The sequence below is a fragment of the Myiozetetes cayanensis genome, unplaced genomic scaffold, assembly GCF_022539395.1.
Source record: "Myiozetetes cayanensis isolate MyiCay16 unplaced genomic scaffold, myiCay2020 scf3, whole genome shotgun sequence".
Classification (NCBI taxonomy): domain Eukaryota; kingdom Metazoa; phylum Chordata; class Aves; order Passeriformes; family Tyrannidae; genus Myiozetetes; species Myiozetetes cayanensis.
Genome location: NW_026087521.1, coordinates 68,515,678 through 68,541,704, shown reverse-complemented (window position 1 = coordinate 68,541,704; position 26,027 = coordinate 68,515,678). Strand labels below are relative to the sequence as shown.

The 26,027-nt window shown below is 43.2% G+C and overlaps 1 protein-coding gene across 6 annotated transcripts in view; it reads right to left on the bottom strand.

The window, feature by feature from the left end:
* Positions 1-26,027, bottom strand: part of PHF21B (PHD finger protein 21B) — a 146,705-nt gene that overhangs the window by 43,397 nt on the left and 77,281 nt on the right. For 3 of the 6 annotated variants that reach the window (XM_050323303.1, XM_050323304.1, XM_050323305.1), the window contains one exon: positions 15,180-15,479. The exons of the other annotated variants lie outside the window; for them this stretch is intronic. In XM_050323303.1, the coding sequence (XP_050179260.1) occupies positions 15,180-15,479 (300 nt within the window). The remainder of the gene's footprint in view (positions 1-15,179; positions 15,480-26,027) is intronic. 6 annotated transcript variants of the gene reach the window in all.

Sequence of the window (26,027 nt, the reverse complement as noted above, 5' to 3'; positions counted from 1 at the left end):
GTATTATTTGCAAACTATTTTATACTGACATCAATACTGCAGCCCAAATATTGTGTTCCTACAATGTATTATAGAAACACTAATCTTTTCCTTTTTAGAGTACATATGCATCTCTCTAAGATCTAGGTCCTCTTCGTGTTGCAAATAAGACACCTAAGCTATTAAAAAAAATGTTTTTGTCTGTTATGTGTTCAATATTGGCAACAACAGTTTTACAGAATGGATTTTTAATGTGGTAGTGACAGGGGAACAGATTGCTATGGCAACAGCAAAGATGAAAATTCTTAACCTGAATGGATCGTCGCTGAAGTAATTGCAGGGGTTTTTTACCCATTCTACATCCATTTTACAACTTGAATGCTGCATTCAACCTTGAGCTTGCTTTATATAAATGCCAAGCACTATAAGCAGCCTCCAACTTCATTTGACCTAAAACGTCCTGCACCTTCCCTCACTAATCCGGGATAGCTGCTCACCTAAATGTCTCAATGCTACCATTTTTCCAGAGGGTCCACCAGATAAAGCACTGAGCACTCGCACGTAACTTTGAAGCTCCTGCACGACACATAAATATACATATTTTTTCTTTCTTCCCAGACTCAACTTGTATAAAAATCCATGGAAATCGCTCTTCCTTTTGCAAAAATCTGGTGAAATAACTGTATTTTTAATAATCTGGAGGAATAATGTTTCAGTTTCACACTCAGACTGTAACCTAAGGAGGCTGTTATTTCAGACATATATTTTGTGTAAACAGTAATTTCACTGAAAGTTCATAGGAATTTAAGGATTTTCCAGCTTTTCAAAGCATTTGTTCTCTCCCTCTCTCTTTTCTCAGAATTCATTCATTATGCTCTTCTATGCACATGTATGATTGTTAAGAAGTAGCCAATCATAAAGACAAGTCAAAATATTGGTGTTTTTGAAACCATCCTTTCTTTGGGCACTAAAAATAGCACTTAAACCAACCTTCATTATAGCAAGTTAACAACAACTCGAACTTTTGCCCTGGAACAGTCACAGCTGCTCTCACTGCCCTTCACAAGGCCCTGCACAAGCAGCAGGAGACAAAGTACTACCTTAAATTCCACACCTGCCTTGAAACCCATATTCTCAGTTGCTGCTGAGGTTTTCCTACTCATCCCTTCCATCACCACTCATCTGCAAGGAAGCCCATGGTGGTATCACAGCTCCTGTGGGTATCAGAGGAGAATATGAAGAGATAAAGCAAACAATGTCCTGCTTTTCCTGGGGCTCTCAGGCTTCTCAGAGCACCACCTATTTTATCTCAGCTTTTGCCACGGCCCTCAGGATTTTCAGACTACTTCTTGCCACTTGCACATTCCCATCTGGGTACACTCCAAAATACAAACTCTGTTTGAACACAATGTAGTCTGGCAAAGGGAAGATGTGATAAATACAGTCCATGAGCTTCCCTGGTTCAGAAATCCCACCAGCTACTTACACAAGAAGATACAGAGCTGTGCCAAATACGTGTTCTCAAACACAACTTCCACCATTATTTACTGGTCAGGATTTTTTTCTAAGGCATCATTATTTTTATTGAAGGAAACAGTCAGAATTTTTTGCAGAGCCATTGGATCACACTCTAAATTTTTGAAAAGAAAAAAAGAAAGATTGGCCATGCAAACTGCATTAGCATGCACATACCTGTTCTGTGATTCGAAGCCTTATTCAGAAATCATATTCAATTAATTAAGTCTCCTCCTCCTGCACAAACGAGCAGAGTCTCACTGAGTTTCAACAACACTCAGCAGCTGTGATCACACCTATAGTCTCTTGCTCAGCTGATTCATAAAGGATTTGCTGTTCAACTACTAAACTGTTCCAGGTTGATGATGTTTTTAATGACTAATGTCTTCAAATTACTTATTCTCTGTTCACAGTCTGCAGAAATATTCCTGAGCAAAGGGATAATGTATGCACAGTGTCACACAAAGCAGTTTCTACCCTGTCCCTCGAGAGAGCTCAGGCAGGAGTGAAAACTGCTGCTCTTCCCCATTGCAGGACATGAGGATTAAGGATGGACGGAGAAGGCAAGGGGAGGAAAAACAGAGGAAGTGACCATGATTCCTTAGTCATCTGGGAATCCTCACCTCTGGGAATGGCCCATTAGCAGCTACTGAAAAATTAGGATTATCTTCCAAATCGTGGCACCTTACCACCCAGAGGGCTCGGAGCTGCTTCTGCACTCTTTGCTCTGAGTTTTTATCTGGCATTCTTCAGTCACTCTGAGGAACTGGAAAACACGAGGGAAGTGACAGCCTGAGATGATCTAATTGCTGCCACACAGTCCCTTTTGTCAGGCCTGAGCTGAGCTAATTCAGTTTCCTAACCAGGAGAAAGGAAGTTGAATTTGCTTAGGAAAGTATCCGACAGAAAAAAGACAAGGGGAAAAGCAATGTTTGTTACCTGGAGTGGGGAGGGGGAGAGGGAGGGGAAGGCAAAACCCACAAAGAAAATGGAATGACAGTTCCAACCCTTATTGAGAAAGGAAGCTATGAGATCAGTTCAGCCATAATAACTGGATGTTGGGACCAAAAGTAACTTTCCTGAGCACAGAACTTGGCGGAGGAACATGAAGACTTTGCCTGAATTCCATATAGAGTGTGTACAAATATGTCTGATCTTAACATTATGCAGCTGATATAATTAGGAAAAATGAAAATGAAGCAATAACTTTCAATAACTTTCCCAGCAAATGTTAATCTGAATGTGCAGTACATCCCATAAGCTTGCATTATGTCGTTTTTAGGCAGACTGCTCAGCAATACTGAGCCACCTGCCCATCAACAAAAGCAGTGGAAAATACTGCTTTAGTACAGCATGGTAGAATCACCATTGCTATTGAATTCCTAACTTTGCTATTCCACAGCTCTAGAATTGCAGCTGTGAAAAATCATTGCAGATATTGCCACAGAGGTGCCATCTTCTAGTAAAAGAAAATAGCCTTATTCAGTCTTGGAGGGTGATAAACTCTGTAGTATTCACTTACAAATGTCATTGATTCTGGGATGATCCAAATAAAAAGGCTGATCTTTTATGCTCAGACAGTAAAAGGATTTGGCAAATTTATGCTTGTATTAAAAAAATTCATAAATATATGCATAAGTTACATATATATATGTGACTACACAAACATACACTTCAGAACACAAAATAATATATTACACATAATACTTTTCCAGAGTTGTAACAGACCAAAGTGAGTACCAGTGCTTCCCTGCAAGGACAGAGCCAGGAAATTTTAAAGCTAGTAAATAGAAAATCTTCTTCCTGAGATGCTACATGAATACCAGTGCTAGCAGAACTAGCTTTATAAACATTGAAGTCAGCAAAGGTTCCTCTGTTTCCAAACCCTGAAATTGTCTCTGTTTCTAGAGTGTAGAAATCATAAGAAAGGAAGAAAAGAGTCAAACTACAACTCTGGTTTACTATCTACCCCCTAGGGCTTTTTCTGGCTGTTACTTAGGATGTTTCATCCTGCTAGTCCCGGATAAACCTGGACACTGGGGCATCTTCCAAAGTCCTAGAACGCTGAGTTTCAGAAAAAGCCCCAGTGTGCCTGTGTCCAATGTGGCTCCAGCTAAAGACTTCAAAATCACCATCTCAACCCCCCCCACTCAGCTGCTGCCAGGCCTCAAAGACAGTGAAATCCTCACATGCTTCAACTTAACTACAAATATTCGCTGCACACCTGAAGTTTTGCTTCTGGGACACGTCTGGAAACATCACCTGTGAGGTGCCAACTGCATTACTGGCTCCAGTGGGATTCACCTCCCTGAGGCCCCTCCTGGAGACCAATCTGCGTTCAACCAGTTTCATTCCGAACGCACTCCATGACAGCTGTGCTTGCCTTTCTTTCCCCTTCCCATCTTTCCCTTCAACCAGTTTCTTGGGAGTCCAATCATCCACTTGAGGGAAGGAGTGTTTCAGATGCTACATTCACACATGGCTCTGTAAGCTATTGGGAGAAAGACGCTTCCAAGCTTTTCTGCTAAATTAGTCAGTGAGAGAAGAAAGAACGTGGTCTTGTGGCCCAGTGGTTACAGAACACCCGGGGCAAAAGACAACCAACAATTCCAAAGTTTTGGCCACCTTGCTCTTCAACCCTGTTAACGTGGCAGCAGTTCCTGCAATGCCCCAGTGCAAACAGTTTTTGGGAATATGACTAACAAAAATAGAGGCATTCCTGGATTTCACCTGGGCCCAGGCTTGAGAGCAGAGTTTGGGATCTGAGTTTTGAGCTCTGGGCAGCCAGTGCACTTCAACACTGAAGTGCTCCCAAAGATCTTGTGTAAATCTCTTTTGCTAGAAATAAAAGACAGAGAGAGAAAATATGTTGTGTTTTCAGCTTGCAAATTAGACAGCGATGATGTCTTCATCAAGGCAGAATCATGAGCATTTATGAGTCTTAGCTCAGTGAAAGTCTGTGTTATGGACAACAATGCAGAGATCAGGACTTCAACCCAGCTATTCCCAAATTAAAAGGGGGAAAAATGTTGGGGTTTTTTTTTTGATTGGGTAATCATGGAATCACCATAAAAATCATAAAAATTAGGATGAACACATAAAAAAGATGGTGGGGCTTTTTTTAAAATTAAAAGATCCTTTTCAAAGAAAATTCAATAATAACAACTAATAATAATAATGTCTTACCAAGCCAATTGTATTGTTAACAATGGAAATTATGCATTTTATAATGATAGTTGTGCATCCTGTGGATTAACTGCTGTTATGAATCAAGCTTCATTAGACCTGACCTCAGTGGAGATACTCCAAATTCACACATATGAAAATGCTCAGAGAATCTGCTGAGTAACACTTTGTAATTAAGACTTTGTTATTAAGACAGTGTGTATATACCATAGTATACATTAATTCTGGTTCTATGTAACGTAGTAACTTCTAAATTCAAACCCAATTTCTGGACTCAGGCCAGAGCAACTAGAGTTTGAGCTCATATTCCTCAAGACTGGAGAACAAAGTGTAAACACTTTGAGCCATCACTGTGGTGGTTCAAAGCCACTCCCTCTGGCTCTAAAGCCCACTTAAGAACACAGATGTGGCAAAAACCTGAAGCTTTTTATCTCCTCGTACTTATTAGGGAGGCTGGGCTTTTCTTTTCCAGCAATACTAACAAATGCAGTGTCTAATTTTCCATGTAACAAGAAAGGTTAGAAAGTGACACAAGTAAACAGAATATAGATTATTGGCTTGTATTTTGAAAAGACAAGTGCAAGGGGAATGAATGCAGTAACGTTTCACTCTGAAGAAAACACTGTGAAATCAGCAAATACGGTGGTGGGGTTTTATTAAAGCAAACGCTAACTAATTACCATCTAATTACCATTATCATTCTAAAATCATATCCTGTAGTATCCCTGCCAAATTCCTACAATATTCTCATCACTATTATGCTAAAATATCTGCCTTTTAAAAATATCATAGTGTACTGATTCTTCAAAGAGAAATTAATATTACAGTAAATTAAACAAGGCTGACTTCTGGGTTTATTTTACACCCATAAGGATAGTAAACATTTAAGGCAAGACCCTTAAATGATCATTACCAGTTCAGCAAACTACAGGAAACACAATGTTGCTTAAATCCTATCAAAGCTGTCATGCAGTCCTGGTATTACCTATTCAATCACTGCTAGTTCAGTGATCTTGCACATAAAAATGAACTTCCCTCCCACCCAGCCACTCTCACTGTTTGATGCAGTGAGGGATGCAACAATCAAATTGTTTGTAATATCACAATCCATCACTACATGTGCCAATTTGATGACACAGTCACTGAAATGGGGTCTTAATAATAAAATCAAAGAGAAACAGGCTAAACAGAGGTCTATAATAAAGATCTCACTGAGCAAAGAATCCCAAACAAACAGTTGTACCCATTAATGAAACATCTTGTACAAAAGCAGTGGGATCATGTTCTTGCTTTCACTGGTCAAATCTCCAAGGACAATATTTGGCCAAAGAATCAGAACAATCAAAAAGATTAAGACCCCAGCAGAGAAAAGCTGGTAAATACAAACTCAGTTTCAAGCACATGATTAATCCTGCTGAAGGCATGTGAATTATACACATGTTAAACTCAGGGTTATGCTCAAGTGAAGGATAAACTTGAACCTGTTTTCTGAAATTATTGATACTGAAGCCTGATTGTAAGATGAACAAAAAGAATTTTGCTTTGTCTTACCTTGCCTGGTACCTGCCTTATTTTAAAAGGGTCTATATTTCAGTTTTCACAGTGATAAAAATCCAAGTCCAATGCAAGTCTTTCTACTCAGAGGCCAAAAACATGACTCAAGACTACAGTGCACCTTCTGCACAAGAATTATCTGCACTGAAGGAACATCAAGCCCAAGAGTGATTTAAAGGCAGTCAAAGAAGAAACAGGCTCATGATAAGTAAAAGGAACTAGTCTTTTCCCACCCATACACACATATATGAGTATCAAAAACACGCTGGAGCTGTTAACAGGCATCCGCCAACACTCTGTCCCTGTCACTGATGGAAATTGAAATATCTCTGTCTTGCCATTCAGCTATTCTCTAAATTTAGAGCTGAACAAATTTGGTTAAATTTGGATCAGAGCACTTTCTGACTCACTTTATCCGGCGAGTTTGCAGTCCCCCACACATCACACAGACAGGCCACTGCACAGAGCACACCGTCCCCAGCTGAGGGGGCACAAACACCCCCCTAAAAACAGGACACCCAGGCAAACAATCCTGATCTGAACATAACTGAGCTCGTGGGCTGAGACGTGCTCCCAGAGAGCCACATCTTTAACTGGGGGAAAGAGAACTCCATCACTCTGAGCACAACTCTCTAAGCAGGGAGGGGTTGCCCTTCCCTATAGGAATAGCTCCACAGGAAGATTATTTTCTTCTCTCTCTCTCACCTACACAAACAATTTTAATTGCTTATTGCGCAGCAATTTAACTTGAGTTTTTATAAAATGGCTGTGATGTGAGGAAAAGAGAACAACTAAACCCTAACATCAATAAGTGCTAATAAATATTAATATAACATAAGCACCACTTTTATTGCAATGTGAAACCAGTTTATTACCCACAGATGAAATCAAATTGCTGCTTTTATTACTGTCAGGAATGACTTCTAAGATATTTCTATTTACTACTTGAGTATTCAGCAGCACTCTGTGTTTACAGCATTTAGTCTCTCTCTCCACCTCTCCCACCCACATTCCCCCCCCCCTGCATTTATACATAAAATAATTTAAGAGCAGTATTTCCTGCTACAGTTTTCCAATTAATTTAAATATAGACACAAAGGCACATCACGAGATCAGTAGCAGACCAATTGCCAAATCCTGATACAGTAACAGGAAATCTTATCGTGCCTGTATTTGCAATATGAACATTGAAAGAAGATAAATACAGAGTTTGTACTCTGGCATCAAACACTTAGATTCCTGCAAATTATTCAACTATCCCACAAACTCTGAGGATAATGAAAAAAAACCCCACCTTTTGACAATAAATAGAACTAAGACATTTGACAATATTCCAAAGCCTTTCATTTTCTAAAGTGGTGCCTTTTATTAAAGTAACAGCACATGTAGAATAAGTGGATGTGTTTATGCATCCTGTAATTTAGAAAACCTAAGAGATGATTTCCCCAGCCCTAAAGTTGATCATCTTTCATTATTACAAACTGCACTTCAAGTTTGAATCACACAGCCCTCAAATTTTCTATCCATCCCCCTGCATTCTTGTGCCCCCATTTTAAATAGAACTAACTTGAAAATTCTGACATTTTCAAGAATGCTTGCCTGGTAATTTCCGTGAGGCACAGACAGCCTCCAATTACAATGAAATAGCTGCAGTGTATTACCGTTTTTAGAGCATTCTTTGCTTTTCTGAAGTGAATCAAAGATCTCCATGGGAGATGCTCTGATTAGCATCAAAACAGTAATGTGCTATAAACTCTCAGCATTAGCATGAGGAATCAGAACTTTGTTTACATGGGTGATATATAAGTATGTATGATAATATCACAGAAACTTCCATAAGGAAGTCACTCCAGGCCCTTGGAAATAGTCTCTCTCCATCTTTCTTATGGGCTCCCTTCAGGCACTGAAAAGCCACAATTAGGTCACCCTGAAGCTTCACTTCTCCAGGCTGAACAATCCCAACTGCCCCAGCCTTTCCTCCCAGCAGAGCTGCTCCATCTCTCTGCTTATCTTTGTGCCTCCTCTGGACCCTCTCCAGCAGCTCCATGTCCCTCCTGGGCTGTTCCCCAGGGCTGGAGGCAGCTCTGCAGGTGGGATCTCACCTGAGGGGGCAGAGGGGCAGAATCACCTCCCTCACCTGCTGCTCAAGCTTCCAAATTTTTTTATTCCTAAATTTTAAGAGTTTCCTTATTAGGCAATTAAAACTGCTCCCAAGAAAAGGCATGAAATTGGAGCATTGAATTAAACCTGGTCTCTTTGTTTGGTTCTCTGTACACAGGCCAATGAATTACTTCTGGCTATAAGGACTAGATATACAAATGTGCTGAGAGCTCCATCATTCTTCAGCAGGATCAGGAATCATTGACAAAACAAAAGTAGTTTTCAGTTAATCTCCTTCTGCTCATGTTCCTCGGTAGAGACACTTCCCAGACACTCACAGGAAGAAAATCCATTCCATAAACACTGAAGGAGCACATCCATACCTACATGCCACTTCACACAAACGTGCAGAGGGGATGCTTAGTGACAGAAAGGTTGCATAGGACAGAACCATGGTCTTGTCTCCAAAACCTGGACTTGCCATTGTTCCCTGGCCATTCTGGCAGTGGGGTGTTTATTCGCCAGTTCCCACAGAACAAAATTTGGAAAGGCTGCCCCTGGATTCTTACAGCAGTCAGTGTGAGTCCACTTTTGCTTGTCCTTTCCTGCTGAACACTCTGCTGCCTTCACCGGGAATTTTTGGCTGTGTAAGGAATACCACGTTGAGCCTAATCAGGTTTTATTCAGTTCCTGAGAGTCTTTATTCAGCCTTTGACACCAGTGGGTGTCTGACCCTATTGTAGCCCAAATGGAAATGCAGATGGAGCAGAGCAGAAACCCACATGCTTTAGATGTATTGACCATATACGTACGACTGGGGTATTTAAAAGGAAGCCATTTATAATCAGGAAGCATAAGTGCTTATTCTGAATCTGACATTTAAATATCCCATCAACAGCAACCAGCATTGCAAAACGGTTTAATTAACCTGAAAGGATGTAATTTTATGCTATTTAGCAAGAAATACAAATTTTAAAGTGCTTTTACGCAGTATATATCAGAGTAGTAAGGCCAAATCCTGCTCTTAGCTACCCATATTTAAATATGGAGTAAATTCATCAACCTCCCTTAATAAACCTGCAACTAAGAGGGTGCAAATACCAGTGGAGTCTGTCACACATGTTCTATAATCCATTTCCTAAAATTACCATGCTCTTTACAACATTCGAATGGTGGAGTTAAACTTAAGCCTCAATGACAGGAAAAGATCACTGGATGGTGTGTGGTGCTGTGAATCCTTGGGGTTCCCCCTCTCCTTGTGCTTTTCTTTATTATTATTATTCCTAATTTCATTTGGCCGAGTCACCTCTCCCATTCTACATTTACAAACATCTCCTGACAAAAACTTGCCTTAAAGCTATCAAAGGATGTTAGAGGAGACTGAATATGTAACATAGAACCCTTTCAGGTCCAAAACTAAAATAATCTCTAAAAAAACTTTCCCTGGAGCTCTCTCCTGTGCTGTGATTTCTAACAGAACAGTTACCACGCCTTCATAAACTGGCAGGAGCAGAGAGAGCTCACAGAGCTAATTTGGCCCTAGCGGGAAACTCAGTCCCTGTTTCATGTTTGGGGAGACTGTAAAAACAGCACAATTTGGGCAAAGGGGAAAAATACAACTGGTGTGATGGTAAGAGCTGAAGTCATGGGCTCAGAAACACAGCAGGGTTTTTTGCAATTCCAGCCAGCCTGGTACACTCCTGATGCCAACGAGCTGGTGCTCCACAGATGGCCAGAATGACCATGGTAGTCACAACCCTTAATACGAGGTCTTTGTTTTCCCCCTCCCCTAGAGCTACACAGAGCCTCTGGATCTTCCTTTTGTCCTTCCTTGAGCTCACTGGTGACCACTTTCATCTGCATCTTGGCACTCTGGGATCTACATGGATGCTGAGGGAGGAGGAATAAGGCAGATGGGCAAGGAGCTATGGAAAAGGCTAAAGAGGTCGTAGCTTATCCCCAAGGATGCCACATACAGCATGGACACACCTGAGGCATTCTCAAAACCACCAAAAAAGCCAGTAGTGTGGCTACCAATACAGGGATCCTGCCTAGGGCAACCCTTGTGAGCTTCCTGTGGATAACCGTAAATGGACCTGCATAAACGGATCCTTTATTTCTCAGTTTTCCAACAGTAAAATGTGAAATAATAGCCCCTTAGTCATAATAACTCCATATTGTAAGGCTAAATTAACTATTGCCATGTATTCTGTCACTGTTGTAACATGGATCACAGAAATAAAAGCTATATATAGCCACATAACCAATACAGGTAAATATATCTATAAATAAAAACTCTAAGTACTGCTGCAACACAAATAATAAATAAAAGCCAAAAATACTTAGTCATACACGCAGGTGGATTTCCAATTATGGAGGAAGCACTTTTACAGAGAGCCGAGTGGAGCACATTAAGTGGGATGGGAAAGCGAAAGGTAATAAATCATTCTACAAATAAATTATTCTGAAAAATGGCCATTGCAGGCAGGGGTATGTTCTTAAACTTCCAGAATGCAGTTTTTTTCTAGCAAATTGAATATACAGATAGCTAAGAAGTATATATGAGCATCCTCCCACACATACAAAAGCCACCTTTTCCTGGGGAGAAAAAAAAAAAATGGAGTAGCCTGCTCAATTTAAACACGGACACAAGTAGTTCTGTGAGCTGTGGAGTTAATGAAGCATTTGTGGAGAACAGTTTGCTATCTTGCCAAGAATTTATAGCACTATAAATCCTCATACTGTATTTTGCTTTGAAATAACCTCCCTGCACAGACAAGCCCCGCGACGCAGCGGCACATGGGCATGGGGACGCCTGCCAAACTTTCCTGCAGCTGACCCAGGGAACACAGGTGTGGGAAAGGAAGCCCAGAGAGGAGCAGGAGGCAGGATCTGCGCTGTTTGTGGAGTCCTGGTGGACAGGGAGTCATGTGTGTGTGTTGTGGTGCTCCAGTGCCCTCCCAGTGCTTTTGTCCTTCACTGCAGCTCCTGGGAGCCAGCCGAGGGGGCTGACAGCTGTGTTCCCCCTCTCTGCCTGTTCTCCCGATCCAACTGTCTTCCAAACGGCCCAAAGGCTTCCTGCTTTCCCCAAACTAGGCTCTGGGATGCCTGCTGGCCCATGGTTTTGCTATTTAAAAGAGAATGAGAAGGCAGCAGAGGGGCATTTTCTTTACGCGGTACATTGTTCCAGCACAGCAGATGGGACTTTGTCCTTCAGCAAAGCAACCTCAGATCCTGCTTTCAGTCAGGAAATGGTGGCAAGGAGAGGAAAGGGCAAATACCACATAAATATCATTACAATAAAGGTATAATTTGAGAGGTTTATATTCAAATCTCTTTATACCAAAGTACGACATAGGTGCAGCCATGCTGATATCCTATGACTACCCAGGAGCTCCAGGGCATTCTCTCTACAGAACAGCAACAGCAATTCTCTGAAGGCAAAGCACTCCTAGTGTGTATACAGCATATGCCAGCAAAATTCAGCTTATGCCAGCAAAATTCTGCTTCTGCCAACATAACTTGCTCCAGATCATCCAAATTGAAGCTCTGAGCTCCATTTCTCTAAGCGGGGAGCAAGAGCTGTACTCATGACATCCCTGCATGGACCCTCTCAGCAGTGTAGCTCCATCAGTCATGTCCTCACACACGGGACTGACACTGAAAGGCTGCCAGGGAACAGTGTAGACCCAGCACTCACTCCTGCAGCTCACCATTTCCTCTGCTTACACCTTTCAATCCTTTTTCATATCGCGTTTCCTGCTTCTAATAAATCATGTGGTAGATATCCAAACAATCCTTTAGTATCTGTTATGTATTTATTTACTTAGATACTTTTTCCAGCACAGAGATGGCTTCCATTACAGTCAACAACATTTCAAAATCACTTTAAAAATCTGCTGGGTAAACAACAGCCTAAAAATGAGAGTGCTGACACGCAGTTGCCCAAATGAAAATTTTGTAACAAACTTACATTTAATCCTATCTATATCTGAAAGTCCTGTATTTAGATTGTAGTGTTTGATGCCCTATTTTTTTTCTGCTGAGTTTCATTTAGCATTTCATCCTTCCTGCTAGATACCACTTGAGATGACTGTATACACATCCTGATCCTCTACATGCTTTCGAGCAGAAGCCACTGTTCAGAAACTCATAACATCATATTTCATGCCCCTGCCCTTCCCCTCACTTTGCAGATGAGAGAAATAGGCTACACTACACCAGTAATCTCATTTACTACCATCAGCTTGCCACCTTAACCCAGTTTGCAGAAAGCTGTCATTATCTTCCATCTCACAAACTTCATACATTTCAGTAAGAAAAAAAAAACCACAAACAACTTTACTGAACTGTAACAATGCCACCAAAAAAAAAGAGATAGTAAATGCTTATTGATAAACATCAGCAATGAAATTTCCCTCTGATGCTACAGTGTTAGTAGCTAAGGTGTTACCATTATTGATTCGTGATCACCAATCCAGGAACAATCAAGAATACTGAGCATGAAGCAAGAATAGATTTTTCCTCCATTGAGCCAGAAAAAGAAACCTTGCAAAACAAATTTAATTTGGGTAGAGGAGTGATAATTAACATGCAGTCCAGCACGAAGCTTCCTGACAGTTTAGGACCAAAGGTCAGCTTGCATTTTTTCACTTTCATAATTCAATATTTCTAATTGTTTCTATCCATCCTTGCTGCCTATTCTCAAAAGGTAAAGGCACTATAGTCCTCTGCTTCAGGAACTTGCCATTGTTCAGCTTCTTCTTCCTTTAGAAACATACCACTGCTCAGCTTCTTCTACCATAAATTACAAATAATCAGAGATACCAAATCACAAAACTACAGTTGCTGTAAACTTGCAAGGTGAAGACATTTCTAAAGAAAAGTGCTGGACCACTTCCCGTAGCAAAACCAAGGCAAACCCCAAATGCTGGCCAACATTCCCGTGCTATTCCAGTAACAGCAAGTCTCTGCTTGAAATGAAGCTGCTCTCTGCAAGAAAAGTTGCAATGTGGGGGCAAAAACTGTTTCAGCATGGAGAAAACAATAAATATTAAAGAAATAAATAAATAAGTAAATGTAAAATAAAATAAATAGAAAATAAAATAGAAACGCACAGGAGCACCAGAGCTTGGGTCCAGCTGTCTGCAAAACACTACTGCCCCCAGCACACCTGGGGATGTGGAAGGTGGGAATGTTTGCCCCTTTAGAAAAGATAAGAGGGAAGGATCACAGATAATTCAACAGCATGGCAGGTTTGAAAGTCTTTTCCTCTAACGACACCTGCAGAATTTAAAAGTTGCAGCCAGCTGTTCTAACCCACACTGCTCTCCAGCACCTGTTGCTGTTGCTTCACTATTCAGCCTAAATACATTAAATGTTATTTCAAGCTTCTTCCTTCACTGTTTTGATTCTTTTCTTCCTACGGCTCCTGACAGTGACAGTAAAAGATAGTCCTTCACAAAATGATAGACCATTGTAATATTGGAACTTTTATCTTTCATACGATTATCCTTTATACAGTTATTTTCTGTGATTCTAAGAAATATCTACTGGGATAGCAACAAGTATCTTTTCAATAAAGCATAAACAACACCTTTAACAAAGGAAATTACCCAGCACAAATACAGAATGGATATTCAAAATCGAATTCCCCACATGGCTACTCCAGTGTAACAGCTAAAGATAGTGCTGTTTCTCCAGAAAAAGTGACAGGACAATTTGGTTCCCAGAGTGCTTGGATGTGCTTTCCATTTGTTAGTGGATGCAGTAGGTGATGGTTATGCCCTGTCCAGTGTCTAGGAAGAGACTTCCTGGGTATTAAAAAGCCTCATGCATTCCAACATAACCTTGACTTACAGACGTCTTCAGGTACAGTTTGGCTGTTGCCCTTATCCATACTGTGTCCTTTCCTGATTATTAGAGACTCATATCCTGAGCTTGTGAAGGGGAATCATAGGGAAAAAAAACAGGCTACCACAGCCACTATGTGCAGAAAGCAGAAAAGAAATCCACATTGCCAATGTGAGCAATAATACTTCACATCCTCTTCTCCAAAGTTCTGGGAAGGCTTGGCCATTTTCTTCACATTTTAACTTCATCAGCATCATCTCCCTTTCCTGACACACCGCGACTGCAGTAAAGTCTTCTCTTTCGCGGCTGTTCATGGACTGCACATAACGTGGTGTGCAGCAAACAAACAGCACCCCTTCCCCTTTCGCCCTCCTTTCGTGGGTCAGTGCACTTACTTCATATTAAGATTACTGTGATCATAAAACAGCCTGCCAGCTCCCCTCTGCCTGAGGTACCGCCACCTCACCACGCCAGCACCGCCAGGAGCCCCCGCACCCCGCAAGCGCGTCTTTACATAAACCTCGGGGGTTCTGAGGACAGAACTGGGGGCGAGCAACAGGAGGTGGCCAATTCCCCTGCACTCAGCGTCACTGGAGAAAAAGCCCTGCCTTTACAGGGCGGGAGCCGAGCCCCGCGCCCCGAGGGCTCTGGGAGGGAGAGGAACGTGTCCCCTTGCCCCTCGAAAGCATTAGGATGGAAGGGCCAGTCTCCCCCGGCACCCCGAGGGAATTGGGATGAAGAGGAAAGTCTCCCCGTGCCTCCACATCCCGGGGGCACAGGGAGGGTGGTGCGAGTCCCCCCCGCCCCCGCTGGTACCTCCCCTGGCCCCGGAGCCCCCACATCCCCCGCCCAGCGGCCGCCCTCTCCCGCCCCCGCAGCGCCGCCCCCGCCCGCCCGGCCCCAATCCATCCATCCATCCATCCATCCCTCCCTCCCTCCCGGTCCCCCGCCCGCCCGGCTCCGACCCACGCACCCTGCCGAGCCGGCCGTACCTGAGCGCCGGAGCCGCTGTCGGGGGCGCGGCGGGTGCCCCCGGCCCTGCCCGTGCCCTGCAGGTTGAGGGGCGCGCTCCGCGGGGGCTCCGCGCCCATGGAGCCGTGCAGGGTGGCCGTGACCACGGCGATGGGCGCCCGGGCGGGCAGCGCGGGCACGGGCAGGCTGTGCCCGGGGATGGGCAGGCTGTGCCCGGGGCTGCCGCCGGGGCTGCCGCCGCCTGGAGCCTTCAGGAGCGCCGGGACCACGCCGGGCTTGGCGCTGCCGCTGGAGCCGCTGCCCACCAGCACCGCCAGCTTCTGCCGGGAGAGACACAAGGGAGAGAGAGAGAGAGAAGCGGCATCGTCACCGCAGGGCTGCACCGGACCCGGCCCCCCGGCCCCCCGCAGCACGGATTTGGGGTTATTCCCCTTTGGCTTTGGTTGGTTTTACGGTTTTCTTCTCGGCAGGGGAAGGGCTGGGCTCCCCCTCGGCGCTCGGGGACTCGCGGGGGCACTCGGGGCTTCCAAAGTACTTTTTTTCCCCTTTGGGTTTTGTTTTTGTTTGTTTTCCCCCCCTCCCTTTGGTTTATATCCCGATCGTGCTATAAATGACCAAGGCATAGGTCTAGATGATAAGGCAGCTTCAACTAATAATAAGAGGCTTAAAGAATGTTATTTTCAACTTTCTCTTCCATTGGCCTGAGAATCCGTTCCACGTGCCCGCCGCATCCCAGCGCTTGGCGACTTCGTGTGTTCCCTCACCCTGACTGACTCTGGAGTCGGTTTGTTTCTTTCCCTTTAATTTTTCTTTCTCTCTCACAGACTTCTACTATTTTTGGTGGGTTTTTTTACAATGTGATGGTATTATTATTATCATCATCATCATTGTTATTACTATTATTATCCTCCTCCAAGCTATCTTTTTTCCACAGCACCGTTTTAACTCGCAGTTCTCTGGTTTTCTTAACAGTTCCTCTTTTACATTGCTTCAGAGTGGCTATTCTATCATCTGTAATAGTAGCACACTGACTATGACCTTATTATATTATCTCACAGGAACTTGTTTTTGAGATTTCTGTAGCCACTGTGAAGTTGCCCTTTCATAAATACCAGTGTCTCCATAAAATGCTCACTTCTGAAAAGGAAAGAGAAAACTTTTATAAAGTTGATGCACTTTAAATAATCTCAGGAGCTTTTCTTATTAATGCCATTTAAGCAAGTTAGTTATATGTGTGGGGGGGAAATGTTGTACCATTTAAGCAAGTTAGTTATATGTGTGGGGGGGAAATGTTGTTCAAGCCTCTTTTGATACCTTTAATTATTAAACATTTCATTTTTACAAGAGTTGACATCTAAGTACTTAATCCTGCAAAGATTTCTGCCTCTGTTTTAACTGACTGTACCTCTGGGCTCCAGTGCAATCACATCTAATGTACAGCCTTGGGAAACTACTGTGCTCGCTATTAAAGTCAGCCAGAGTTTTGTTGTCCACTTTGCTTGTTTACAATGCAGTGTGTATATATGTGTGTGTGTGTATGTATATAAAGTCACAGATATAGTTAGTTCTTTCCAGAATCAAAACTGAAAATCTTACTTCTGAGCAAGAGAGTGCAAGCCTTGTAATACAAAACTAACTGACTTCCAGGAAAATAACATCCCTTCTTACCTTTAAACCCATTACACACTTAAAGGCTGTAAAGCCCTAGTGGACAAATATGTTTGCTCCAGGAACTGTGGTTTTGGTGTTTCATATAAACAGCAATCATGCTTTGCCAGAGATACTTGCTTCAGGTTTTGATAGACAGAAATTACCTTTTTTTGGAGGTCTTTTCCAACCTGAATGATTCTGTGCCTCCATGATTCTAATGTCAGCATTATTGTAGTATTTGCGATCTCGTATAAATTGTTTTAAGCTTTGTCCATTTTTGCCTTTACCTTTCATTCTCTGCTGTCCTAACAGTCATCCCAAGGAAGCACAGGCAGTATTCTCCTTAGACTATGCTCTTGTGTGTCATAAGTGTTTTGAAGATAAAAGAACTTTTCTCTGAGCACAGAAACACTGTCTGTTAGTTTAAAAGTGCTCAAGTGGAAGCTCAGGAACGTTTCATGTAGGTGGGAAAAGTTGCTTATGACAAAATTCTATAAAACTCTATTTCTCTTTTTGTTGTAGCACAGTTTTCCACTGGTGTTCCTTGCACTTATTCTATACCTCAGTGATGCTGCAGGGGCCAAACAGGATTCAGACAGCATGTGGGAAAGCTGAACACTACCCCTCCTGCTTTATGAAACATTTCCTTGCACAGCAACCTTATTAATCCCTGAACTGTACTGATTCCCTATTTTCACATAAATTCCTAATATGGAATATCCTAGTGGCATTAGTGTAGCTTTATTTTGCTCTCAAGGCAGTTCAACAACAGAAAACATCTAAGCAGATAAAACTTCCTGATCCCAAAAGACAGACAGTCCTGGGTAGCTCAGTGGAAAACACAAGTAAATTAAGTAGGAGTAGATTATGACTTCCCTGACAAAATTCAATAGCAACTAATTGCTTTTTGTCCTGTTTCAAAGGAGGGGATTGTACACACAAAAGCAGAAATTCTGTAAACAAATTCACTACTCCAACTACCCTCCATCCCATTCCCACTGCTCTCCCTATGTGAGCCCGTTTTTTGTGTCTTTGCATGTGATGAATGTTAACAGTTTCCTAACAGTCTGACAGCCCTGCCTGTTCACGTGTATGCAACCAAAAGAGCTGAGCAAATAAGGGTTACTGCTGCTTTCAGTCTAAGCTGGGATAAATATGAAACGCTTGTAAAACTGAACATTCATCTCCTAATGGGAAACTTTTCATTTTAATTCAGGTTTTGTGGCTTTTCTAAGCAAATACAGGGAAAACATTGTGTCCCTGGGATGGGCTTGCAAGGACCAATCGGGCCACATCTGTGGCCTGCCAAGGGAACGATGTTATGCTAAATTTATTTAAATAACTGCAAATTTTAGAAACTAAATATGGAAGCATATACAAAGGATCAGGTGCTCAAGATCAGCTTCCAAAAGAGAGTTACAGAAACTGTCTGTTTGGGGAAAAGCAGCAACAGCATCTCTTCTGTGTCTCATTTATTAATTTTCTAAAATATACCTACCAAAACTTTAAGAATATCCCCCTTAGTCAAATTATGTTAGTTAAGAGATGAGCTATTATGTGGTTTTTCTTTGTAACAACTATTTTTACTTTATAATGTTGAGAAGACGTTGATAAAGGAGTGTTGGCAGAAACAAAGATTATGATATGAGAGATTAAAAAAAATCCTCAACAAAACCTGCATCTGCTGCATTCTATTTCTGCCAGATTAATTAAAAGAATAGTCTTGGTTTTTAAAAAGAAAGAAAATCTGCATTTTGAGAATCAGTCAGCATAACATATCCTCTGACACTTTTGGAATGATGAACAATAAGACACTAAGCAAGCTTTGGACACTGCAGCAGAAAACATGTGCTGATACAATGGAAGAGCCAAAAGAGAAGGGGGGAAAAAGAAGGGAAAAAAATATTGGCTTTAAATGCTGGAAAGCAGGTCTCTGCTTCTCATCCTCAGCATAATAGCCCTCACAATACACCAATTTTGAAGCAGCGCCTTTTCAATAGCAATACAACTTTCATTTTCACTGCAGGATGCCACAGGCAATCCGGAGTTTGGAATATGTATGCCAGTCACACGCAAACACACCACAACGTGCTGGAAAGCTGCCACTTGTTTATGACTTCCCAGCTTGTCTGTGGCACGGGCTCAACTACTCAAAGCAGAGCTAATATTTTTTTCCATATGTACCAAAATACCTCTGGCCTCTCCATTCATCTGTGTGTGTAAACCCCCCTCCCTGCCCCTCCTGCCTATCCAGGCCTGTGCTGGGAAGGTTTGCAGGTGACAAGGCAGCCGTGCAACAGTTTAAGCCTCAAATTTGGTTACTCAAATGCTATTTCTGCTATCACATACCACAAATCATTCTGTTTAGGGAATAAAGAGATGGAAAGAGCAGTGGGAGGAAGGATTTGCAGGCAGCTGTGCAATAGGACGCACGGAGGCTCCGGCCAGACTCCTCACAGACAGCATCACGTCTACTGTGAGGGTTTGGCTTCTTCATTTTGACTCTGCTGCAGCTTACAGCACATCTCCCAACCTTTACTGATCTGATGTCAACTTTCCTTCACACATACATCTCAAATAGGAACACGGCCATACTCTGCAAGGGAGTTATTCTGGGCTCCTGGCTGCTCTCCACCACAGCAGGGATTTAAAACAGGCACGTGCCTCTCACCAAACCTTCACATTTTCCCAATAAAATATGGGACCTGTTTAAAAAGGACCTAAAATTCACTGTCCGTCACATTTATATTTTAACAGCTATGTGCTATGATAGTGAGACTTCAGTCCATTAATCTTTCTAGAGTGACACCCTGACAAAGCAGTTTCGTTGTGAAAAACTGCAATTGTTTTCAGAGCTATATCAGTTCCTCAGTGGCCCCGTGACTATGAGAAAACATTTGGCATAACCCCAAGAGTTTATTTAGAATAACCCTGAGAGTTTATTTAGCTTGCAGAACACTGGCCATCCACTTTCAAAACAAAATGATGGCCTGTCAATTAATAATTTAACATTCAGCACTAATCTGAAGCCCTGCATGCGAACCAGCTGAACAGACTTCTCCAGCAATGAGGGCCATGGCCTCTGCTCATTTACCTAATTGTCACAATATTTAATATTCAGAGAGTGACAACACACAAATGCACTGCAGACAGGCTGTGGCACTTCAGTGTCTTAGGATTTTGGTCCAGCCCTATGAATTTCCATATATTTCCCATCTACATGGCTGAACCTGCCTGATATGCACCTTTAGTCACGAGCCAACCACCCGCATAACTTTCCACACTGAAAGAGAAGCAAGCAGGGCTTCAGCTGAGCACACACACACACAGGGGCACCCCGAGGAGTTTGGTGGATGTTCATAGAGGCAAAAGGCTCCACAGTCTGTGTTTTATCCCTGGGCTCACATAAAAAATGCTTCCTTTTGCACAGAGCCCTTGGGGAGAACGTTAAAGCAGGTTCTCATAGGAGCAAGGACAAAGACCACGCGTGGAAAAGTTCTATGTGCTGTTTCCAGAAACACTGTATTCGACGTAATGGAGTTTGAGACGTGCAACCGAGGAGGAGGAGGAGAAGGAGGAGGAGCGTTTTAAGGAAGGCTGGGGCAGCCCCCCCTGCCAATCGCTCGGTAAATGACCTGTCAGTTTGATGCAAGCGCTCTCCCTGCGACGCCCAAGCCGGGGCGGGGGGCAGGGATGGGGAGAAAGGAGGGGAGGGAGGAGAAATTGCTCGACAGAAGTATTTTAATGGGAGAGGTCACCGCGGCGCGGGATGATGTGCGGTACCCGGGGGCAGGCAGCCTTCCTCCTCCTCCTCCTCCTCCCCAGTCCGGCTGCTCCAGTCGCCCTGCCCTTTCCTAAAGGAAGCCCCCAAAAGCACGACTGATAAACAGGGAGGTAGCGACTGCCCGACTAGGTGGGACTCGGGTGTTAGTTTTTGTTAGGAGGATTTAAAAAAAAAAAAGCAAGCTGAAGAAAATCTGGGAGTCGATGGAAACAGCCCTTCCAGGGGCGAACTTTCAGCCAAAGGAGGCTGAGTGTGGAACACGGGCAGGGAGGTTTACGTGTGCTGAAGTACAATCTCAGCATTAGTATTTTTTTAAAGCTTCTTTTGTTTATTGGTTTCTTCTCCTTTCTTTTTCTTTTTTTTTTTTTTTTTTTTTGACAACTTCCTGCCTGCCTGTCATTAGAAGTAAGAATGTATTCCTTTGCCTCTATCAGATCTCAGTTAATTAGCCATCGCTGCAGCAGGCTAGAGGATTTAAATTCAAAGTGAAACTCATTCTAATCAAAACTGCAGCAAACTGGGGGTTTTGTTTGACTTTAACCTGAAAGTCAGTTATTGTATCACTGATGTACATACTGCATTACCAGCTGAGTGCTTTCAGCATCCCTCTATCAGTGTGAAATATTTAATCGGCACAAGGATCCAATCAGCACAGCAGAGGGGAATCTAGTGTGTGCATTAATTTACTTGCAGTTGAAAAGCAGTAAAGCAGGTCAGAAACATATAACCTTCTCCCTTCCCCCCCTTCTCTTTCCCCTCCCAAACAAACACACGGCACATCAGAAGAGTTTTGGCGGCGGGGGAGGGATTGAAAGCTACCCGTTACGAATCCAGATTGGAGAGTCAGACAATAAATTAGTCGTTCCTGCCAAAGAATGACAAACACTGCCTGGAACAGAAAAGGGGAACAACGCACAACACCCCCATCCCACCCACCCACCCCCAAAATAACCCCCAAAATCCCCTCTCAAATTAATTACAGTGGGTAATTGTTTTTGAATCTTTGACTCGTTTTAAGCTGGAAAGATGGCTGAATGATTACCCCTTCTGTGTATGACATTAATTAGAAGGGAAGCAAATGCCAGGAAATATCGAAACAGTCTCTCTATTGTAAGGTGCAACGGCTTCGGATTTTCTGACCAGCCACATTCGCCAGGAAAGGCTTCCATTAGGATTATTGATACAAGAAATCTGGTTTAGAAGCATTCACAGGCTCTTCCGCACATCAGCAATTTTATCTATTGCAGGAGCGGACTGCAGCACACAACAGCTAAACTTTTTCCGCTTCCAATTCTACCTTTGTATTCCTCCAAAGACAATCGAGTTCTTTATCTCCTTGATATCCTAACGAGAACATTGACGTGCCATTTTCTTTCGCGGGGGGATGGTATACAACCTGAATGTTACGTGAACAAACTTGTACGATCCTGCAGGCAAAACCATCGTGCAGAAACGCGAGGAGAGGCAACGATTCAAGTTAAACTCGCGGTGTGGCTGCTCTTCAGGACAGGGCAGCAAGGAAGAATTAGCAGATTTATGTAAAGAGACAATTTTCCGAACTGATAAATCCCCCAACAATGATAACAGTGGGCTCAGAAATGCACATATTCACTCAAGTGCAATTAGCCTTTAATTTCTGAGCCCATTAAACAGCTTGCTGACTGCAAAACCCAATGTTTTCAACTGCACTGCTAACTGGCAATCCATCGTCAAAGCTCGGAATTAGCTGCTTAGTGACGTGTAAACAGCACTTTTAAACTGAAACGGAGTAGTGGGGAAAGAGGCCGATATTCAGTGAGAAAAGTCAGATTGATATTATGGAACATTCTGGAAGTGCCTGTGCATCTTGGAGGAGAGGAGGAGGGGGAGCTAGGGTTGGGGTTTTTTTAATAACCTCACAAATAATCCCTCCTCCTTTCTCTCTCTCAAACCATGTCAATGATCAAGGAAATGAGAACAAGGCGCTTGATTCACAGCTGACTCTCTCTTCTTGTTACATCAGATCAAGAAGGAGCAGTGCAACTGGGGGGGGGGCGATTTCTGCAGGGAAAACAAATCTACAAGCTGGCATTTTGTCTCCTACTCCTATTAATTAGCCCACTTTTCTGCCAGAAACAGAGCTTTTAAAACTTGCAGCAGAGTTACATTTGTGCCCACCCGCACACACGCTGCATATCTGCACCCAGAAGATTAAATATCTTGTGTGTGGGATAAACCCCTCCTGGAAAAATCTCCATGCAAAGAGTAGTTGGTTTCCTATTTTATTTGATGGATGGATCTCCATTCTCTCCCTTAATCGCAAGGAAAAAAACGCACAATAAACTGCTAATGGGGAGATGCAGCCCGTGCTAAAGCCCCCAGTAATGACAGCCCTCGGGTGGGGGTCACTGTGCCCTGGAGCAGGTCTGCACAGCTCTGAAATGCTTCTTTTAAACCCAAACTTGCCACAGAGGAAAACTTTGGCTTGGTCTCACTGTGAATAAAGCAGAAAGCACACAGGCATCCCCTTGGCAGGTCAGAGGAGGGTTTAAATGGCTCCCCGCTGTGTAACACGGGTTCTCCCCCAGCCCCAAAGCCGGGGTCCTACTTGCCACTACCAGCTCAAAATTTACATCCTTTTGCTGCTGCCAACTGCGGTTTCCCAGGATTTGCCATGTCCCATGAATTCAGGAGGGCTGCATTCATCTGGCTTATTTGCCGGAGAAAAACAAAAACAACTCTCTACAAACAAACACACAAACCCCCAGCCCCCGGGTGTACACCATATAAACACTAATGCGCTTCTAATTTAAGTTTGGAGAAAACAAAGGCAGAGCGATTAAAGGCCAGGAACACGCAGCTCAGCATATGGAGCCCCAGTCAGTGCCCTAGAACAAGTTGAATGTTTCCATTGTGTGAAACTCATTCATTACAGCTACAAGATGCAGGGCAGGCATTTGCATTTTTAGAGGGGCATCTTGTCATTTTTAGATAAATCACGGGATCCAGACCCTTTCTAACGGCATCAAAGCTCACACTGCTTGCTATCCTGCCTCCCTTTGTTTTCAGTACTCTGCCTCACTATTTTCTTTTGCTCTTCATGAATGTCATTAAAGTTTGCATCCTGTGCGTCTGTGTGAACTCAGGGGCTTCTCACTTTTGCTTAAAAATGCACTGCTTCCTGTGACCAAGCAAGGCAAAAAGGAGATGCAACCGCATGCAATCAGAAAAACTAACAATAAATTAGAGTAATTTATTGTCTCCAGTTCCAACGCTGCCACCTCCTGATTCACATTCCCTCCACCACCTTCCTTCTACCAGCCCCAACCCCCGCCCCGACCTGATAATCATTCCTTTGATTTCTCCCTCCTTCACCCCAGCTTAAAATCAAATTTGGGAATGCACATCTTCCTTGGTGTGGCAGGAAGGACCAGCAGTACAATAAACCAAACCAAACCCTTCCCCGCCCCCACTCTTTTCCCCAGATAACACAGAATCCTCCTGAAATGAACAAATGTAACTGTGAACAGATACAGACTTCCCATGGGACCAAACCATCAGTTCCTCGGTATACACAGAAAGAAGAAAGAAGTTAAATGGTTGCATTTCCCTCAAGGGAAGGCAGAGCTGCAGTTGTGAAGTATTCCCATCAGAAATTCTAGATAAGTTGCAAAGAAAGGAAAAAAAAATCCCTGCCTCCTCTCCAGACCTGGTGTAGACATTTCCCCAGCAATTTCATATATGCAGGTTTCATCCCAACAGCAGGAGCTTTTAGGATGATTGTGTTCCTCTGAAGTGATTACTGCTTTCCAACGGCAGGCACGTTTCCATGGGAGTCAGGGAACTGCTCTGAGTAAACTTTTCCATTTTCCATCACTCCCAAGCACAGTTTTGGTGAAAGCAAACAAAGTAGAAGGGGGAATAAAAAGCCCAAACTGAGTGCCTACATCTGGACTCCTCATTCCAAATCGTGGACATCTGCCAAGGGCAGCAGGGACCAGAGGCACAGCCAGTCCTGCATCCAGGGATCCTGCTCCTTTGGGCAAGGGGATGGCAGTACAGGAATGCAATGGAACTCAGGATTTTGTCACAGAACCTGAACAGTCTGTTTAGTTCAGTGGAAGTTATGAACACGTTTTTTACCAAACCCATCTGGTATTAGCACCCTTTACTCATGAAGAACCCTCGGGCCTGGCCACAGGCAGGGTCCTTCCACCCCAACCTCTGTGTGTGCTGATGACTGAGTGCATCAGGACCGAGGTGTGACCAGAGCTGCCTTCCCAGATCTACATAAATCTCTTTGCCTTAACTTCCCAACTGGATAATATCTCCCTCACGGAGGTATTGTGAAAATGAACCTGCTAGCATCCACTAAATGCTGTTTATTTGTTATTAAAGCCAAGTTAAATCACATGATTTTATCTCAGTCCCACAGGATTATGGCTGTCAAATCAAAGGTGGTGCCCTGTTTATCTAATGTTGCCTGGTGATATTTTCTCATGCCCTCCAAAGGAACCAAAGGAGATGAAGGTGAGACTTCACAGCTCCAAGTATTTTTTTGAGTCTGTGTGTGCACGCCAGGCCACAGAAGGTAATACGTGGAAGGCACAAAGATGTTCTTTCCTTTCCACAGGTTGCATAAAAAGCAATCTACAGAGCCAGAAATGTAGCAAAGCCAGAGTCAAACAAACACACAGCTGATAACTGCACCTCTGGGAAGAGGTGCTACAAGTCTGAAGAACAAAGGTGTTCAAAGAAGCTGGAAGGAATAGGAGAAGGGACACACAGAGGGCCAAATTTCTCGTAACAGCTGTTTTGGAGCTCCACTGTCAATGGACAGAAAGGGGTTGAAGAGGACAACATCTGAGAGGTTCTCCTCCTGCATCAATAACACAAAACTATTTATTATAAATTATGGAGTGAGAATTATAAACAATTGTGCAGGTGCTTTGCAGAAGGAAATTAGAAGTATGAGTTGACAATGGACTTTCATCTCAAGACTTCCTACTTTTGAATACACGTTGATCTATAGAGGATGACAGTCTCCATGATTTTGTCTGTCCCTTCCCAGGATCTCAGAGCATCTCTGCAACATTCATAGAAATTCCCTCCAGAGGGAGCAACATAGTGTGCCAAACCTGAAGTTCAGAAACACACATGGTGTACCAAGTGAAAATTGGAAACTGAACCCTGACACATCACAAACACAGAACTCTAGCCATTGAAAGAGCACCTTCACTCCTCACTCCATTTTGCCTTCAGTTGCACCACTTATTTGCCCTGGGGGATATCCCAGGAATGTGAACAGTCCCATTGCCCTGCTTATCCAGCTGAAGGGACAGGCAGGTTGGCTGACACAGCACTAGAGGCAGAAACGGTACAGGGAGGGCAGGTTTCTGCCTTTCCAGAAGGGAGTGTTCAGAGAGGTAGGTGATGTTCAAAACCTGGCTGAATG